Consider the following 14,974-nt stretch of genomic DNA (forward strand, 5'->3'; position numbering starts at 1 on the left):
GACAATAAAGAAACTTAAAACACGCATATCTCTTGTTGCTGCATTTCATTGTCACAATAAAGTACCTTGGTGAAACATCATTGACTAAGTAAGCTACCCTTTAATAAATATCAGATGCTTCCATCAAAAGAATGTTTCTGGAGTAAAGCACTATAACAGCATCAAGTTTGATATTTCATCGTGCATCCAATTGAAATAAAAAACCCAAGTTCTTAAAAAGTTAAAATTTCAGATCACTTGCCAAAAGGGAATTACAGAAAGCAAAATGACACAAAAACATGTCGAGCATTCAAGCTATACATACCCTGAAATGGAGCAGCAATAGCTATCCAATTTTTAACATACTTCTCAAACACCTGTGCAAAGCACGATTTATAAATAAAACATTCATGACATGTCAACACAAACATATTCTAATGAATAAGACTAGCCGCAAGACACATGCATAGCATCCTTACATCACTATGCTGAGACATGAAGCATTTCACGAGCAACCCCCCCATCGAGTGACTTATGATATTGATTTTCTTTCCCCCTGAGGAATCGAAGATCAACTTTAACTTATCAGAGAGCCGATCTAAGGTTTCTTGAAGCCTGCAAAATGGGTGAACAGACAAAGTTTAAAAACTGAAGACTTCATTGTCTATAATAAGCACAGGAAGTCATAATATTTATCTTTCACAGTAATACAGTTCCATTGAATGTGCAAAGTAAATTACCTTTCCTTTTTCCTGCAAATTATTTAAAGAATAAGCTAAAAGAATAAATAAGGGTGAACAAAATCAAACTGGAGACATTATAAATGCATGGACAAAACAAACTTGGATTTCATGCGATGTTTGACATAATAACACCATAGCTTTTTCCCTTCAGATGGAAGTGCAGAATAAGATCCAATATCATCATATTAGCATATAGAATTTTAACAGTCCATGCACCAATTCTAATCATAGCAAAAACTTTAAAAAAATTGAAACATCCGACAGTGACCTTTTTTTCTCAGCCCTCTACCAGAGAAAGATCACATATGAATTGCATTTCATTCATGCTAGGATACCCAGACAGGTGATGTAACGCCCCGACTTTCAAAACTAGAAGGGATATATAGTTTTTTTTTAAACACAACGAAAGACTTCTCAAAACAACTTCAAGACCCGGGCACGTCACAAGTTAGAATCAAACCATTGCAATTTAAAATAACCAAAATTCAAACCATTCATTTTATAAAATGAAGCTCAAGGTTTACAATCCAAAAAAACAACAAAAGAGTCCAGTCCATTCTACACGCTATAAGTTCCCATGTTGTGACACTCATTCGTCAAAATGCGCAGATCTAAAAAAATGTAAAGTACAGGGTGTAAGACACATCATGTCTTAGCACAATTTCTGAGACCCTTACTAGGTCTGAAAGACAATCACATACAAATAGTTACGAGTAACAGTGTAACCCTAACACCATACTGAGATGATGTAGTAAAAATATGAATCACGCATAACCCTATGAGTGGATAATCACACAATGTACTCATACACTTTATACATCCTTAAGTAAACATCTTAAGCATACCTTAATCTGCAAGTAAACATACAATTCACGTATACTTCGATATGCACAAGCAATACAACATATAATCATAAGAACCTATACTAACAGACACACTTATCCATACAGGTCATTCGAACATACAATTATGCTCGCATACAATTCGTGCATACCATTATACATGTAATGCATATAGGGCTACAATCATGCTCACCTGACAACCCATGCATAACATTATACGTATTTATTTTCATCCTGTAATCCTGTGAAACTACTCCCAGCCCATCCATAGAAACTCAAGCTTCACAAGGGGTTGTTCATTCAACATGTGTATTTCTCACATTTTAACCCCACGGAGCACAAGAGAATTCACACCAGGGTCTGGGATACATTGTTACATAAATCCTCGGAAACCTCCTAATACTACGCAGGTATACAGCTATAGCCAGTGTTGTGAAAAGCGTTGAGGCGTAGTGAGGCACTCCACCAAAATCTAAGGTGAGGTGTAAGCCTCGAGGCGTAAAGAGTAAGCCTCAAATTTTAAAAAAAAACTTTAAAAAACTATAAAAAATATCTAAAATTATAAATAAATAAATAATGCTTTATTGATGAAGCAACAACCAACAAGAAATAAAAAATCTCAAATAAATACTGAAAAAATATGAGATTAATACGTAAAAATAACATTAATGCAACAACTTCATCTATGTAAGTATCTAAGAAATAAAATATGAGCATTCATTCAATAAATCCAAACATACTTGGAGAAGGCATCAAGAGTTGTCTTATGGCCATATAACCCTAGAGAAGGTTGTCCAAGAAAGGTGTGGCACACTAGCTTCACCAATCCCCAACATGGAGAAAATTTCTCTGGATACTCTTTCTTTTGGAGACAAGACTCTGAGCTCAGTGTAATGAAAAGAGGCGGAAGCACCAATAGATTTCCTCTTCTAAGTCAAGAAAATATTTTTTTTTGGTCTGTCCCCCCATCCCATCTATTTTTTTTTTGTTCACGACTGACCCAATCCCATTCTTTTCTTCTCAACCAGACCTGACATCATTCAGATCTGCCTTCCTTCCTTCTTCTCCCTACAGTTTCATTTCTGTTTCCTCAACTTGATCAGATCTGACGTTAATCAGTTGATCAAACTATCTCCCAATCTAATCTGAGTCAACTCAGAGAGGACTGAGTGACTCAGCCCAGATTTTCGACCCAAATCCTTTGTTGAAAATGCTTTTTTCTGTCATTAATATACCCTGTTTATCATTCTTGATCACAGCGTGATCTAATCACGCAATCAGGCCCTATTTTGATTCAGCTGCATCCTTGATCAGATCTGATAAAGCCGATCCACTCTCATTTCTTCTATTTTATCTCCTTTAGCTTGAAAGCATTGCGTCAATATCAAGTGGGAATTCATATTCACAATTTTTTTTGTGTTATTTTCATACCCAATATTCCATTCCTATACAAATCAGAAATCTGATAGATATTCAATTTCTGTTTCAAATCAGCAATCTGATAGCCATTGATCTGATTTAGTTTCTGCAAAAAAAAAAAAGGTTACAGAAACTGTAGGCAGAGTGTGTTGAACCCACTCTTAATACTGTGAAACATGGATTCACTTCCTAGCCAGTCGGTTCTTTCTTCAAGTTTCTTCAGCCAACTCGTGTCTGAAAAATTAAATAATGGTAACTTCTTGACTTGGAAGAGGCAAATCATACATTTCATTAGGAGTCAGGATCTTTCTGGACATCTGGATGGATCTATTTCAGTTCCTCCTGAGTTCATATCACGAGAAGAAAGGGACAGAAAAGGGGAATCTACTACAGTATATGTTAGAAATCCTGAATTTGTGGCTTAGATGAAAAGAGACCAAGCGCTAGTTGCTTATATTGCATCTACACTGTCACAAGAGGTACTTGTAGTCATTCCATATGACTGCACTGCTATGCAACTTTGGAACAGACTTGTTCAGACCTACTCACAGGTTTCTCAGGCCAGGATTATGTTTCTTAAAAGAGAATTTCAAATGTTAAGAAAGGATTCCATGTCCATCATGGAATATTTGAACAAAATGAAGGTTATCACAGATCAGTTAGCAGTTGTTGGAAGTACAGTTTCTGATAAAGATTTGGTACAGCAAACCCTCAGTGGATTGGGACACGACTATCATATGATTGTCACTTCTCTATTATGTTTACCTGAGCTGCCCAACTTTGAAGATCTGCGCGCAAAATTGTTACAATATGAGATGAATCTAAAGGGATTTTCTGAAGAATCATCTATGCAAACTGGGGCACAAGAAGTTCTTGCTACAGGGGTTACTTATGCACGAGGACGAGGAAGCTATGATATCAAGGGAAAAGGAGCACAAGGGAGAAGTAGCCATGGCGGTCGTGGATTATTGCCTACACCCAACTCATATACCAACTCACAAAGACAGAGGTCAATCCCTACTTGCTTTCTGTGTAATAAAAGGGGGCACATCAAAGCCAACTGCTGGTTCAATCCCTTAAATAAAGGAAAATCAACACAAACTGAAGCAAAAAGAGGCACAGACAGTACAAGGACCAATGGAGAAGTAAAAGAGTTGTTGTTGTCAGCCTTAGCAGAATTGAATCTGAAACAGAATGAGCAAGGTACTTGGTATGTGGACTCTGGCGCAGCGACTCATGTTACTGGTGATGCAGGTAAGCTCCTAAAACTTGTTCCTTACATTGGTAAAAGTAGTATAGTTACTGGAGATGGATCACACCACTCTGTCTCGCATATTGGAAACTCCATCATATCCTTGCCCGAATCTTCCATCAACCTTTCAAAGGTTCTTTATGCTCCTAATATCAAGAAAAACACTATTCAGTTTCTAAACTTGTTGATGATATCAAAGCCTCAGTTGAATTTACTCCCTCTTCTGTTCTTGTCAAGGATCTCTGCACGAAGGAGACGTTCGCTAGAGGAAAACGGCAAGGCAATATGTATGTTTTTCAAGAAGATCCTTCAGCACATATTCGCTCTGCAGACCCAAACTTGAAGCTCCAATCATCGTTGCCTTCTGAAAATCCTACATGTGTTTTCAGTGTCTCTGAAATCAATAAGCCAAACCTTTGGCATGGTCGTCTAGGTCACTGCAGTAGTAGTTTCATTGAAAAGCTCGTTTCAAATAACCTCATTCCCAAGTCAAGTTTAGGAATAAATGTCAATGACAACAAATGTTCTAGTTGTCTTTTATGTAAGAGTCATTATTTACCATTTCATTCTATCAATAAAAGAGCTTCAAGACCTTTTGAGACTATTTGTTCTGATGTTTGGGGGCCTGCTCCAGTTGCTTCCATATCTGGAACTAGATATTATCTTTTATTTGTTGACAGTTATTCTCGCTATTCTTGGATATTTTTCATGAAACATAAATCTGAGACTTTCAAGTTGTTCTGTAACTTCCATTCCTTTGTCAAAAACCAATTTTCTGAAAACATCCTAAGTTTCCAATGTGACGGAGGAGGTGAATTCTCCTCCATTGACTTTACTAACTTTCTTCAAAGTAACGGGATAAGGAAAAAGGTGTCTTGCCCACACACACCTCAGCAGAATGGGATTGCTGAAAGGAAGCATCGCCATATTGTTGAGAGTGCGATGAGCATGATGCATGACAGTAGTCTTCCGATCACTTTATGGACAGAGGCTTTTCATTCTGCAGTTCATGTGATAAATCGATTGCCCATAACTGTTTTGGAAAACAAGTCTCCTTACTTGTCTCTTTTTAGTGTACATCCCAACTATTATGATTTGCATGTGTTTGGTTGTTTATGCTATGTTCATGTTGACAGTTCAATGAGGCATAAGTTTCAGGATAAGGCCCTGAAGTGCAGGTTTGTGGGTTATGCTGATGACTATAAAGGGTACAGGTGCTATGATCCGGTGAGCAAGCACATCAAAATATCAAGAAATGTCGTCTTCGATGAATTGAATTTTGATTGTCGATGTACTAGTTCTTCAGAATCAAAACCTAAAGTTGAGGCTTATTATCCTTGGTTGAATTATGAACTTCTCTCAGGAGCTAGTGATATTTGCTCAAACTGCACTCAAAAGGATAAGAGACCTGTGTCTACTGATGAAATGATTGCCCATGAAAATACAGACCCAACTTTGAATCCAGAAAGGTATAAAGGCCTCGTCTACACTCGACGAGAAAGAGAGCTGCCCACCATAGTTAATTCGGATGTGGATGCATCCTCTACATCCAACATTGTTGATACTAGAAGATCCACACGTTCTCGCCATCCAATTGAAAGGTGGGTCAGTTATGAAAATTTCTTATTAGATTTTCAACTTTTTCTAACAGCCTTGAATAAAGAATATGAACCCACAACGTTCTCGCAAGCGTCAAATTCCAGAAGATGGATTGAAGCAATGAATGAGGAGATGGAAGCTCTACATGAATGTGGTACGTGGGATGTCGTGCCAAGATCACCTGAGAGAAACGTTGTTGGTTCGAAATGGGTGTACAAAATAAAGTATAAACCAGATGGGACTATAGAGCGATACAAGGCGAGACTTGTAGCCAAAGGTTTTACACAGGAGCAAGGACAGGATTATGATGAAACTTTTAGTCCAGTGGTGAGGATGGGGACAATCAGAGTCATACTTTCTTTAGCTATTGAACACCAATGGACTATTAGCCAACTTGATGTGAAGAATGTTTTTCTTCATGGAGATTTGAGAGAAGAAGTATACATGGAACAACCCACTGGTTACGCAGAAGGTAATCCTACAAAATATGTCTGCAGACTAAAAAGGGCGATATATGGATTGAAGCAGGCATCTCGATCTTGGTTCGACAGCTTTTCTCTTGAAATACAAAAATATGGTTTTAAGAAATCTCTTCTTGACCACTCCTTATTTATATTTAAGAACCAAGACACAATTACTCTGTTGTTGATATATGTGGATGATATCATCATCATTGGTAATTCCAATGAGCACACTGAAGAAGTCAAACATCTCTTGAATCAGAGGTTCAAAATGAAGGACCTTGGCAAACTACGATACTTTGTTGGAGTTGAAGTCGACAATACTTCTGAAGAGATGACTCTCACTCAACATAAGTATACCATTGATGTTCTCAATAAAGCGGGTATGAAAGACTGCAAGCCCTTGAGCACTCCTAGCGTTCTTCATCAAAGGCTTAGCTCTCAAGATGGAGATCCATTTGATAATCTCACACAGTACCGCAGCATAGTGGGTATGTTACAATACCTCACTTTTACTCACCCTGATATAGTCTACTCGGTGAATCAAGTTTCTCAGTTTATGCATGCACCATGTGAAGGACATATGGAAGCAGTTAAACGGATACTACGATATCTGAAGGGAACGGTTGGGGATGGTCTCATATATAAGCGAAAGACAAATGGGCAAAATGCACATGAGATCACTATTTATTCTGATGCGGACTGGGCGGGAGATCCAGATGAACGCAGATCAGTATCCGGCTATTGTGTATTTGTTGGGATGAATTTGGTTTCTTGGAGTAGTAAGAAACAAAAGGTTGTTGCCAGATCCAGTACAGAGGCTGAATACAGGTCAATGGCAGCCGCCACTGCTGAGGCTACTTGGATTAAACATCTACTGACAGAAGTCGGAGAATCGATCTCTCGATCACTTCTTTTGTGTGACAACCAGAGTGCCATTAGTATGTCCTTTAATTCAATCCATCGTGCCAAACATATTGAAATAGACCAGCATTTTGTGAGACAAAAGGTAGAAGAGAAAGAGATTGAGCCTGAATTTGTTCGAACTACAGATCAAGTGGCGGATATATTTACAAAAGGATTGACAAAAGACAGATTTTGGATGTTAAAAGGCAAGTTGTTCATGGTACAAGATCATGCACAACTTGAGGGAGGGTGAAAAGAAGTGTTTTCTCTGGTTACGGGTCATGGATCTGGAGATCCAGACCTGTGACATTCACTTCTCATTAATGGCATTGTGTAATATATTTTATTGTAATGAGGGTATTTTAGTACCCTAACTTTGTAATAGCAGGTTAATATAAAGGAGTATACACAACAGCCGACCCTAACACAATAGGGCATCGGTTTTTCCCCAATTTCTCTCTCCCTTTCTTTATCTCTCTCTGTTTCTCAGCTCTCACGCGTGGAACGACCTGGAGATTGTAAATCTATCACTATGTAGTTAAAATCTTGCTTAGGCTGCAAAGTCTGCATATGGGACCTAGGTGCAAGCCTCCCGCCTAAGAGCCCTACATGCCTAAGTGAGTACCCAAGTGGGAGGAGGGCCGGTGAGGCTAGTATTTTATAATGTTTAAAGCCTTATAATTATGCTTTGATTGGGTATTTTAGATAATGTAAGGTTTTTAGGATTTTTTCTTATTTTTATGAGTTTTTATATTTTTAAATAACTCTATTATTTGGTGGCACTAGGCAACACAACTCAACAAATTTTTGTTTAGATGGATTTGAGTGGTAGAAAAAGTAATTATATTTTAATTGTTTAGCTTGATTCGTTAATTTTTTTTTAAGTTTCGGCTGTTTAGCTTCAAAAATTATGTTGTATATGTATTTATTATTATTTTTAATAATTTATTGTATTTTTATATTTTAAAATTTTTTCCCTTTTTTGGTCTCAACTAAAAGACTGGTCCCGCCTAGACACTGATTAGGCCTTTTAAAGGTCCAATGCTTGGGCGTCAACTAGCAGTTTTGACTATTTAGGATGTGACAGATTCAATCAAAGCTGGTATCATGGAAGCATAATTACTCTTCCCACTTGTTCAAGAAGTTTTTCTTCAAGATTTGGGGCTGCTGAATATTGCTTTTCTATCGAAATGGATATGGAGATTGCACGTAGAGGATGGCTAGTGGATTCGGATCATCAAGGATGTATATCGCATTAATGGTTGGCAATGGAGAGGATCTTCTTTCTTTTCTTTTTTTTTTGAAGGCTAACCAAGGAAATAGTTTCATTAATTAAATATGGCCAACGCTACTAACCTAACCATTGAAGAATGCTAGTCCCACTCCAATGGCCGGAAAGCAGTACTTAGAAGGCCCTTTTAGACATGAAATTTGAAGAATGCTGCAGTTGACCAACACACATTATTTCCTGGAAGACCTTTAGTGAAAAGAGGACTTAAGATGGAATAATTAAAGGATAAGGTATTTTTAGCTGAAGTCACACTACGGTTCCTTGCTTACACAAGATACGGCAGCACCCTTTCCTTCAAACCAATCTGGGGCACCACCCCTTCAAAAGTTTTGTTGGCTAGTATCTTTGGATGGTACATTAACATTGGTGAACCCAAAGAGGAGGGCCCTCCATCTTGCTAACCTTTGTGCTATTTGTTGCTCTGAGGAGGAAGATGTTCAGCACCGGTTTGATCATGTCCTGTCTTTCAGCAGTTGCTTAAACTGCCAGGCCAGACCATCTTAGGGAGGTTAATGCAGGTTTACATGTTTAGTCTCTCATTGTAGCTCCTTGCACAAGATTTGTGCGAAGGGAAGAAGTTGCATAAGGGAGAAGGTGGCTGATTCAAACATGGCGGGCTATATGGTTGGAGGCATAGTCACAAATCTCATTCTTGGGAAAATATCGAGGAAAAATCTCATGATATTTTGAAATTCAGGAAAATGTCATATATAAAACATATAAAATACAAAAATATAACAAAACCTCATGAAAATTATCGCACTAATAATGTGATAAAACCGTGATATATTGAAAATAAGCAATATTTTAGAAATATCACGTTTTTTCAGCAAAATTTTGTCCTTCAAAAATATTACGTCAAAATCACAACACTTTCATAATATCAGTGATATTTGTGACTACTGTTGGAAGGCAACTCGAGGATATTTAAAAGGAAAAGAGAGGCTGCATTAGTCATGTAGTGGGTGAGCTGACAATGGCCCAGAACTGACCTCTCTTGGATTGACATAAACAGGACTATGGCCTAGTCTTACCTAGCCTAGTTTTCTGTTTTTTTATGTCTTCTCTAGTGACTGCTCACTGACCAGCTTGTTCTTATACGTTTTAATGAATGCTCATTGCTCATCTTTCAAAAAAAAGAAAAGGTCAATTGATATAAATGTGATCATTGTCCAATAAAAAAACATAGAAACTGAAAAAAATAAATTTAATTGTGAGGAAATAGGTACTGAATACAACCATCATTTCTAATGGACGTAGAATCTTTTTTGTTAGATAGCACTATTTATCTTATATTGTTTTTGAAGCAAAGATATTTGTGTAAACTTTGATAAAAACATTCAAAGTCATCAAGGTATAACTATTAAACAATTCCCCTGTAGTCCACTTATTTATTCCTTCGGTTAAGATGAGTCATAATCCATCCATTGCAGCACAACTAGAAGTATATCACGTATGCCTCATAAAATCCTAGTTTGACATTAAGACCCAAATAGACAAATTCAACAATTCAATTCTACACCATAACAAGATCTTACTGTGCTGAACATAACAAACAACAAAAGAAAACTGAAAAAGAATATCTCATAATTTTTTCACAATAACACCATACAGAACAAATAATAATACTGACGAAGAACCAGCTGTAGGTAGAATTTCTACATTTTTTAAGGTGATCTAAATTTGAACATAGCTTTAAAATATGCAAAAGATGTCCAAGTTTCAACACATCAAATTTTTCAAGTTGCATATTACCTAAAATTCGATGTATAAGAATGAACATTTCCAGAAAACAGGTGAGCAGTTATCAACCCTTTTCAGATATCATAGAAATTTGTTAAAACTATACTGGAAAGCGTGAAAATAACTTCCAAAACATTGTGCATTTTTTCCAAATTCTATGTAAAGCCAACACGTCATGTTTCTCTTCATCTGTGAGTTGATTGATAACAATCTAGCACTAAAATTAGAGACAATAGACCTGTTACTTTGACGAAAGTCATAACCAAATCCAAAGAGTGTTGTGCCCTCCTCAAAACCCCATTTAATCAGTTCCTCTATCATGTCATGGAAATAGCATACTGCATCCCGTCCAATGATCTGCACAAACAAGATATGGCAATTGTTTGCTTAACAGGACAAAAGATATGCTCTGAAATCTTGAAACTTGAAAGTGAGGAGTAAAAAATAAACGTTTGGCGTATCAAATATTTATGAATATAACAAGTCATGCATACATGCAGTAAGAGTACTAAAGCTGAACCATATGTGAAGGTTTAACATGAAGGAAATTTCACCTGTAATGTAGGCAATTCTTCAAAAAGGCAAACATCATTACGTGAGTGACAAACATATGCAGCAATAATTCATCATTTTCTTTCTGGGATGAAAGTCAAAATAGCTGATCATCAATGGGTTATGCAAGGATTGACTTCTTTTTTATGACTTCCTTTAGAAACCTATGAAACTTCCATTTGGTTCTATCACTTCCATCCAGTTCCATCAACTATTTGGGCTTCCGAATTGCATCCTCAAAGTATCTTATACATAATTGTCAAACACTTCAAGCCCAAATATGTAACCTTTGATTCTCCAACCTGTTAAGGAGTGGATATGTATATACATGGATCCAGAGTGGCAAGAGAAGGCAGTGGACATGCCAATTAAAAATATCCAATGTCCATGACTAAATTTACCTGCCTAAACCAGGTCCAGTTGGAACCAGTACAGGCAGTTCAAATTTATCCTAGCATGGTCTTGGTTGGATCTGATCAATTGACAACCATTCTTAGGAATTAAAAGTCAAGAACTCCAACTATGTTACTTTGACACCTCTGAAGGGTCAACATATCAATGTCTGACACTTGGAGACTGACACTGACACTCCAAGACACTTCATTTTTTAACATAGAAATGTTCAAGAAAAAAATGAACACTCAGTGTCGTGTGTCCGACACCTTTGATTGTCTTAGATACAAAGTGTTAAAGGTCGGACACTTTGTGTCAACCTTGTTTAAACACTATTTTATTTTTCTCTTCATATATTTTATTGGGTGCCGAATGAGTCGCACCCCATTACTATGCAAAAAGGGCTCTCTCTCTCTCTCTCTGTTGCTACTGAAGGATGAAGAAATCAAGCTAGTCACTAAAAAGACTATCTCTCTCACTGCTATTACAGTCAAACCTAGGGATGCACTGTGAAAACACGTGAGAGAGAGAGAGAAAAGAACCTTTTGAGAAGTCGGCAGCCCTTGGAATATTTGTTGCTGCGCTAGTACCTTTATTAGTATAGGGTTACAAATTACCTTTTACAGGGACAAAACTGCCCCTTATGAGTAACACATGTTACATAATAATACAACTAAAGCAAAACTCGTGGATGGATATGGATCCGATATCGGATCCATATCCAATTCATATTCCACATTCTAATACCCTCCCTCAAGTTGTGCATGGGGTTGAACCATGTGCAACTTGTTCTTCAGATACCATAAGCGATGACTTGTAAGACCTTTTGTAAACATATCGGCAACTTGGTCTTCTGAAGGCACATAAACTGGTTCAATCTCTTTGTCGGCTATCTTTTGTCTGATGAAATGTTGATCAATTTCAATATGTTTAGTCCGACTGTGATGAACAGGATTGAATGCAATTTGTATAGCACTTCTATTATCACACATAAGTGTCGAATTTGAGATATCCTCTCCCATCTCTGTAAGAAGATGCCTAATCCAGGTCACTTCTGCTGTGGTAGCTGCCATAGATCTATACTCTGCCTCTGTGCTAGATCTTGCCACAACCTTCTGTTTTCTGCTACTCCATGAGATAAGATTTCTCCCAATGAAAACACAGTATCCTGAAACAGACCTCCTCTCATCGGGATCCCCTGCCCAGTCTGCATCTGTATAGGCCAGTATGTCATGCTTTGGTGATTTCCATGAAGATTGAGTATATGTGAGTCCATCACCCACAGTTCCTTTTAGGTAGCGAAGGATGCGTTTGACAGCATCCATGTGACCAGTCTTTGGTTCATGCATGAATTGAGATACTTGATTGACAGAATACACAATGTCTGGTCTAGTGAAAGTAAGGTATTGTAACATACCTACTAAACTCCGATACTTGACTGCATCAGGATATACTTGACTGCATCAGGATATAACTCACCATCACAAATACTGAGCCTTTGGTTAACAACACTGGGTGTGGGTAGAGGTTTACAATCTGTCATTCCTGCTTTAGCTAGAAGATCAAGAGTGTATTTATGTTGAGTTAATGACATGTTATCACCTTGTCTATCTACCTCTACTCCAAGAAAATATCTCAGCTCCCCAAGGTCTTTCATTTTGAACCGCATACTCAATAGAACTTTGATTCGCTGAATGTGGTCTGGAGCGTTACCAGTGATAACAATATCATCAACGTATATGAGTAAGAAAACCACAGTGGTACCGTTCCTATATATGAACAGAGAATGATCAAGTTGGGAACGAAAGAAACCATGTTTATGGATTTCTAAGGAAAAACTTTCAAACCATGACCTAGAAGCTTGCTTCAATCCATACAAAGCAAGGGTTAACTTGCATACATATTCTTTTGGGCTTCCCTCTGCATAACCTTGAGGCTGCTCCATATAGACTTCTTCCTTTAAGTCCCCATGAAGGAATGCATTCTTAACATCAAGCTGACTGAGGATCCACCCATGTTCAATTGCCAGGCCAAGTATAATGCGAATAGTTCTCATTCTCACCACTGGGCTGAATGTCTCATCATAATCCTGACCATATTCTTGAGTGAAACCCTTGGCCACAAGACGCGCCTTGTACCGTTCAATGCTACCATCCGGTTTATATTTAATTTTATAAACCCATTTGGAACCAACAACATTTTTGTCTGGAGGACGGCCAACTATCTCCCATGTTCGACATTCATGTAGTGCCTCGATCTCCTCATTCATCGCTTCAATCCATTTGTTGGATTGGATAGCTTGATGAAAACCAAGTGGTTCATCATGTTTTTCAATCTGGGATAGAAAGATCTGAAAGTCCATAGAAAAGTTGTCATAGCTAACCCACTTTTCAATAGGATGCCTTATCCTGCCTGATCTTCTTGGTGCTTCTCTGTCATTAGACGATGCAATGTGTTCTTCAGTAGGTACATTTGTTTGCTCTCTAGATCTCCTGGTATACACATTTCCTTTGTATCTTAGACACTCTGCTTGTGATGCATCATCTGAAACTGTCTCACCATGTATGCTTTCAGGAGACAGAATAGTATGCTCGGCAGCATGTGAAATAAGTTCAGCACTAAGCCATGGATCATACCAATTAACAACTGAACCAGTAGGTTCACGATTGGCATCTGTTTCTTTTCCCAGAAAATTACTCTCATCAAAAACAACATTTCTGGAAATTCTAATCTTCTTATTGGCAGGATCATAGCATCTGTAACCCATGTGTTCATCTGCATAACCTACAAATTGGCATATAGAGGCTTTGTCTTGGAATTTAGTTCTCATGGATTTGTCAATATGAACATAACATGTGCATCCAAAAACTCGTAACTCATTATAATCGGGATGTGCACCAAAGAGAACATAATAGGGAGATTGATTTTCAAGGATAGGCATGGGAAGGCGGTTTATCACATGAGTGGCAGTGTGAAAGGCTTCTGACCAAAGACTAATGGGTAAGTTACTCCCATGCATCATACTCATTGCACTTTCCACAATATGTCTGTGTTTACGTTCAGCAATTCCATTTTGTTATGGAGTGTACGGGCAAGAAACTCTACGATGCATCCCATTATCTTGGAGAAAATCTAAAAATTCTTTAGAGGAATACTCACCACCTCCATCACATTGGAGAATTTGGATATTTTGGGAGAATTGATTTTTAACATAGGCATGAAAGTGACGGAAAATGGAAAAAACCTCTGATTTGTGTTTCATAAAGAATATCCAGGTAAAACGAGAGAAACTGTCAATAAAGGATACATAGTATTTACTTCCAGAAGAGGAAGTATTAGAAGATGGGCCCCAAACATCTGAACATATTATCTCAAAAGGCATAGAAGCTCTTTTATTTATTTGATGAAAGGGAAGTACATGACTTTTGCAGACCTGACAACTGGGACATATTTTATTCCTCAATAAAGGTGAAACAGACTCCGAAAGAAGACCATTGGACACTAACTTTTCAATAAATACTTGACTACAATGACCAAGACGAGAATGCCAGAGATCTGACTTATTACATTTGGATGTACTTAGGACACTTTTGAAGACGGGATCAGACTGGGGCTTCAGGACACTGGGGGCTGGATCTTCATTAAAGACATGCATGTCTCCACGTCGCTCTCCTTTAGCGAACATCTCCTTCGTTTGAAGAACCTTAACAAAGACAGAAGTAGGAGTAAATTCCACAGAAGAATTGGTAGAATCAACAAGCTTGGAAACAGATACAATATTTTTCTTTATATTT

The 14,974-nt window shown here is 37.7% G+C and overlaps 1 protein-coding gene across 2 annotated transcripts in view; it reads right to left on the bottom strand.

Annotated features, from left to right (window-relative positions):
* The window catches only part of LOC149844763 (lecithin-cholesterol acyltransferase-like 4), a 62,048-nt gene that overhangs the window by 38,507 nt on the left and 8,567 nt on the right, over positions 1 to 14,974 (bottom strand). For both annotated transcript variants that reach the window (XM_089995258.1, XM_089995259.1), the window contains exons 3-5: positions 10,474 to 10,592; positions 459 to 594; positions 305 to 356 (exon numbers count right to left, since the gene is read on the bottom strand). In XM_089995258.1, the coding sequence (XP_089851384.1) occupies positions 305 to 356; positions 459 to 594; positions 10,474 to 10,592 (307 nt within the window). The remainder of the gene's footprint in view (positions 1 to 304; positions 357 to 458; positions 595 to 10,473; positions 10,593 to 14,974) is intronic.

The sequence above is a fragment of the Nuphar pumila genome, chromosome 2 (genome assembly GCF_984573655.1).
Source record: "Nuphar pumila chromosome 2, dmNupPumi1.hap1.1, whole genome shotgun sequence".
Taxonomy (NCBI): domain Eukaryota; kingdom Viridiplantae; phylum Streptophyta; class Magnoliopsida; order Nymphaeales; family Nymphaeaceae; genus Nuphar; species Nuphar pumila.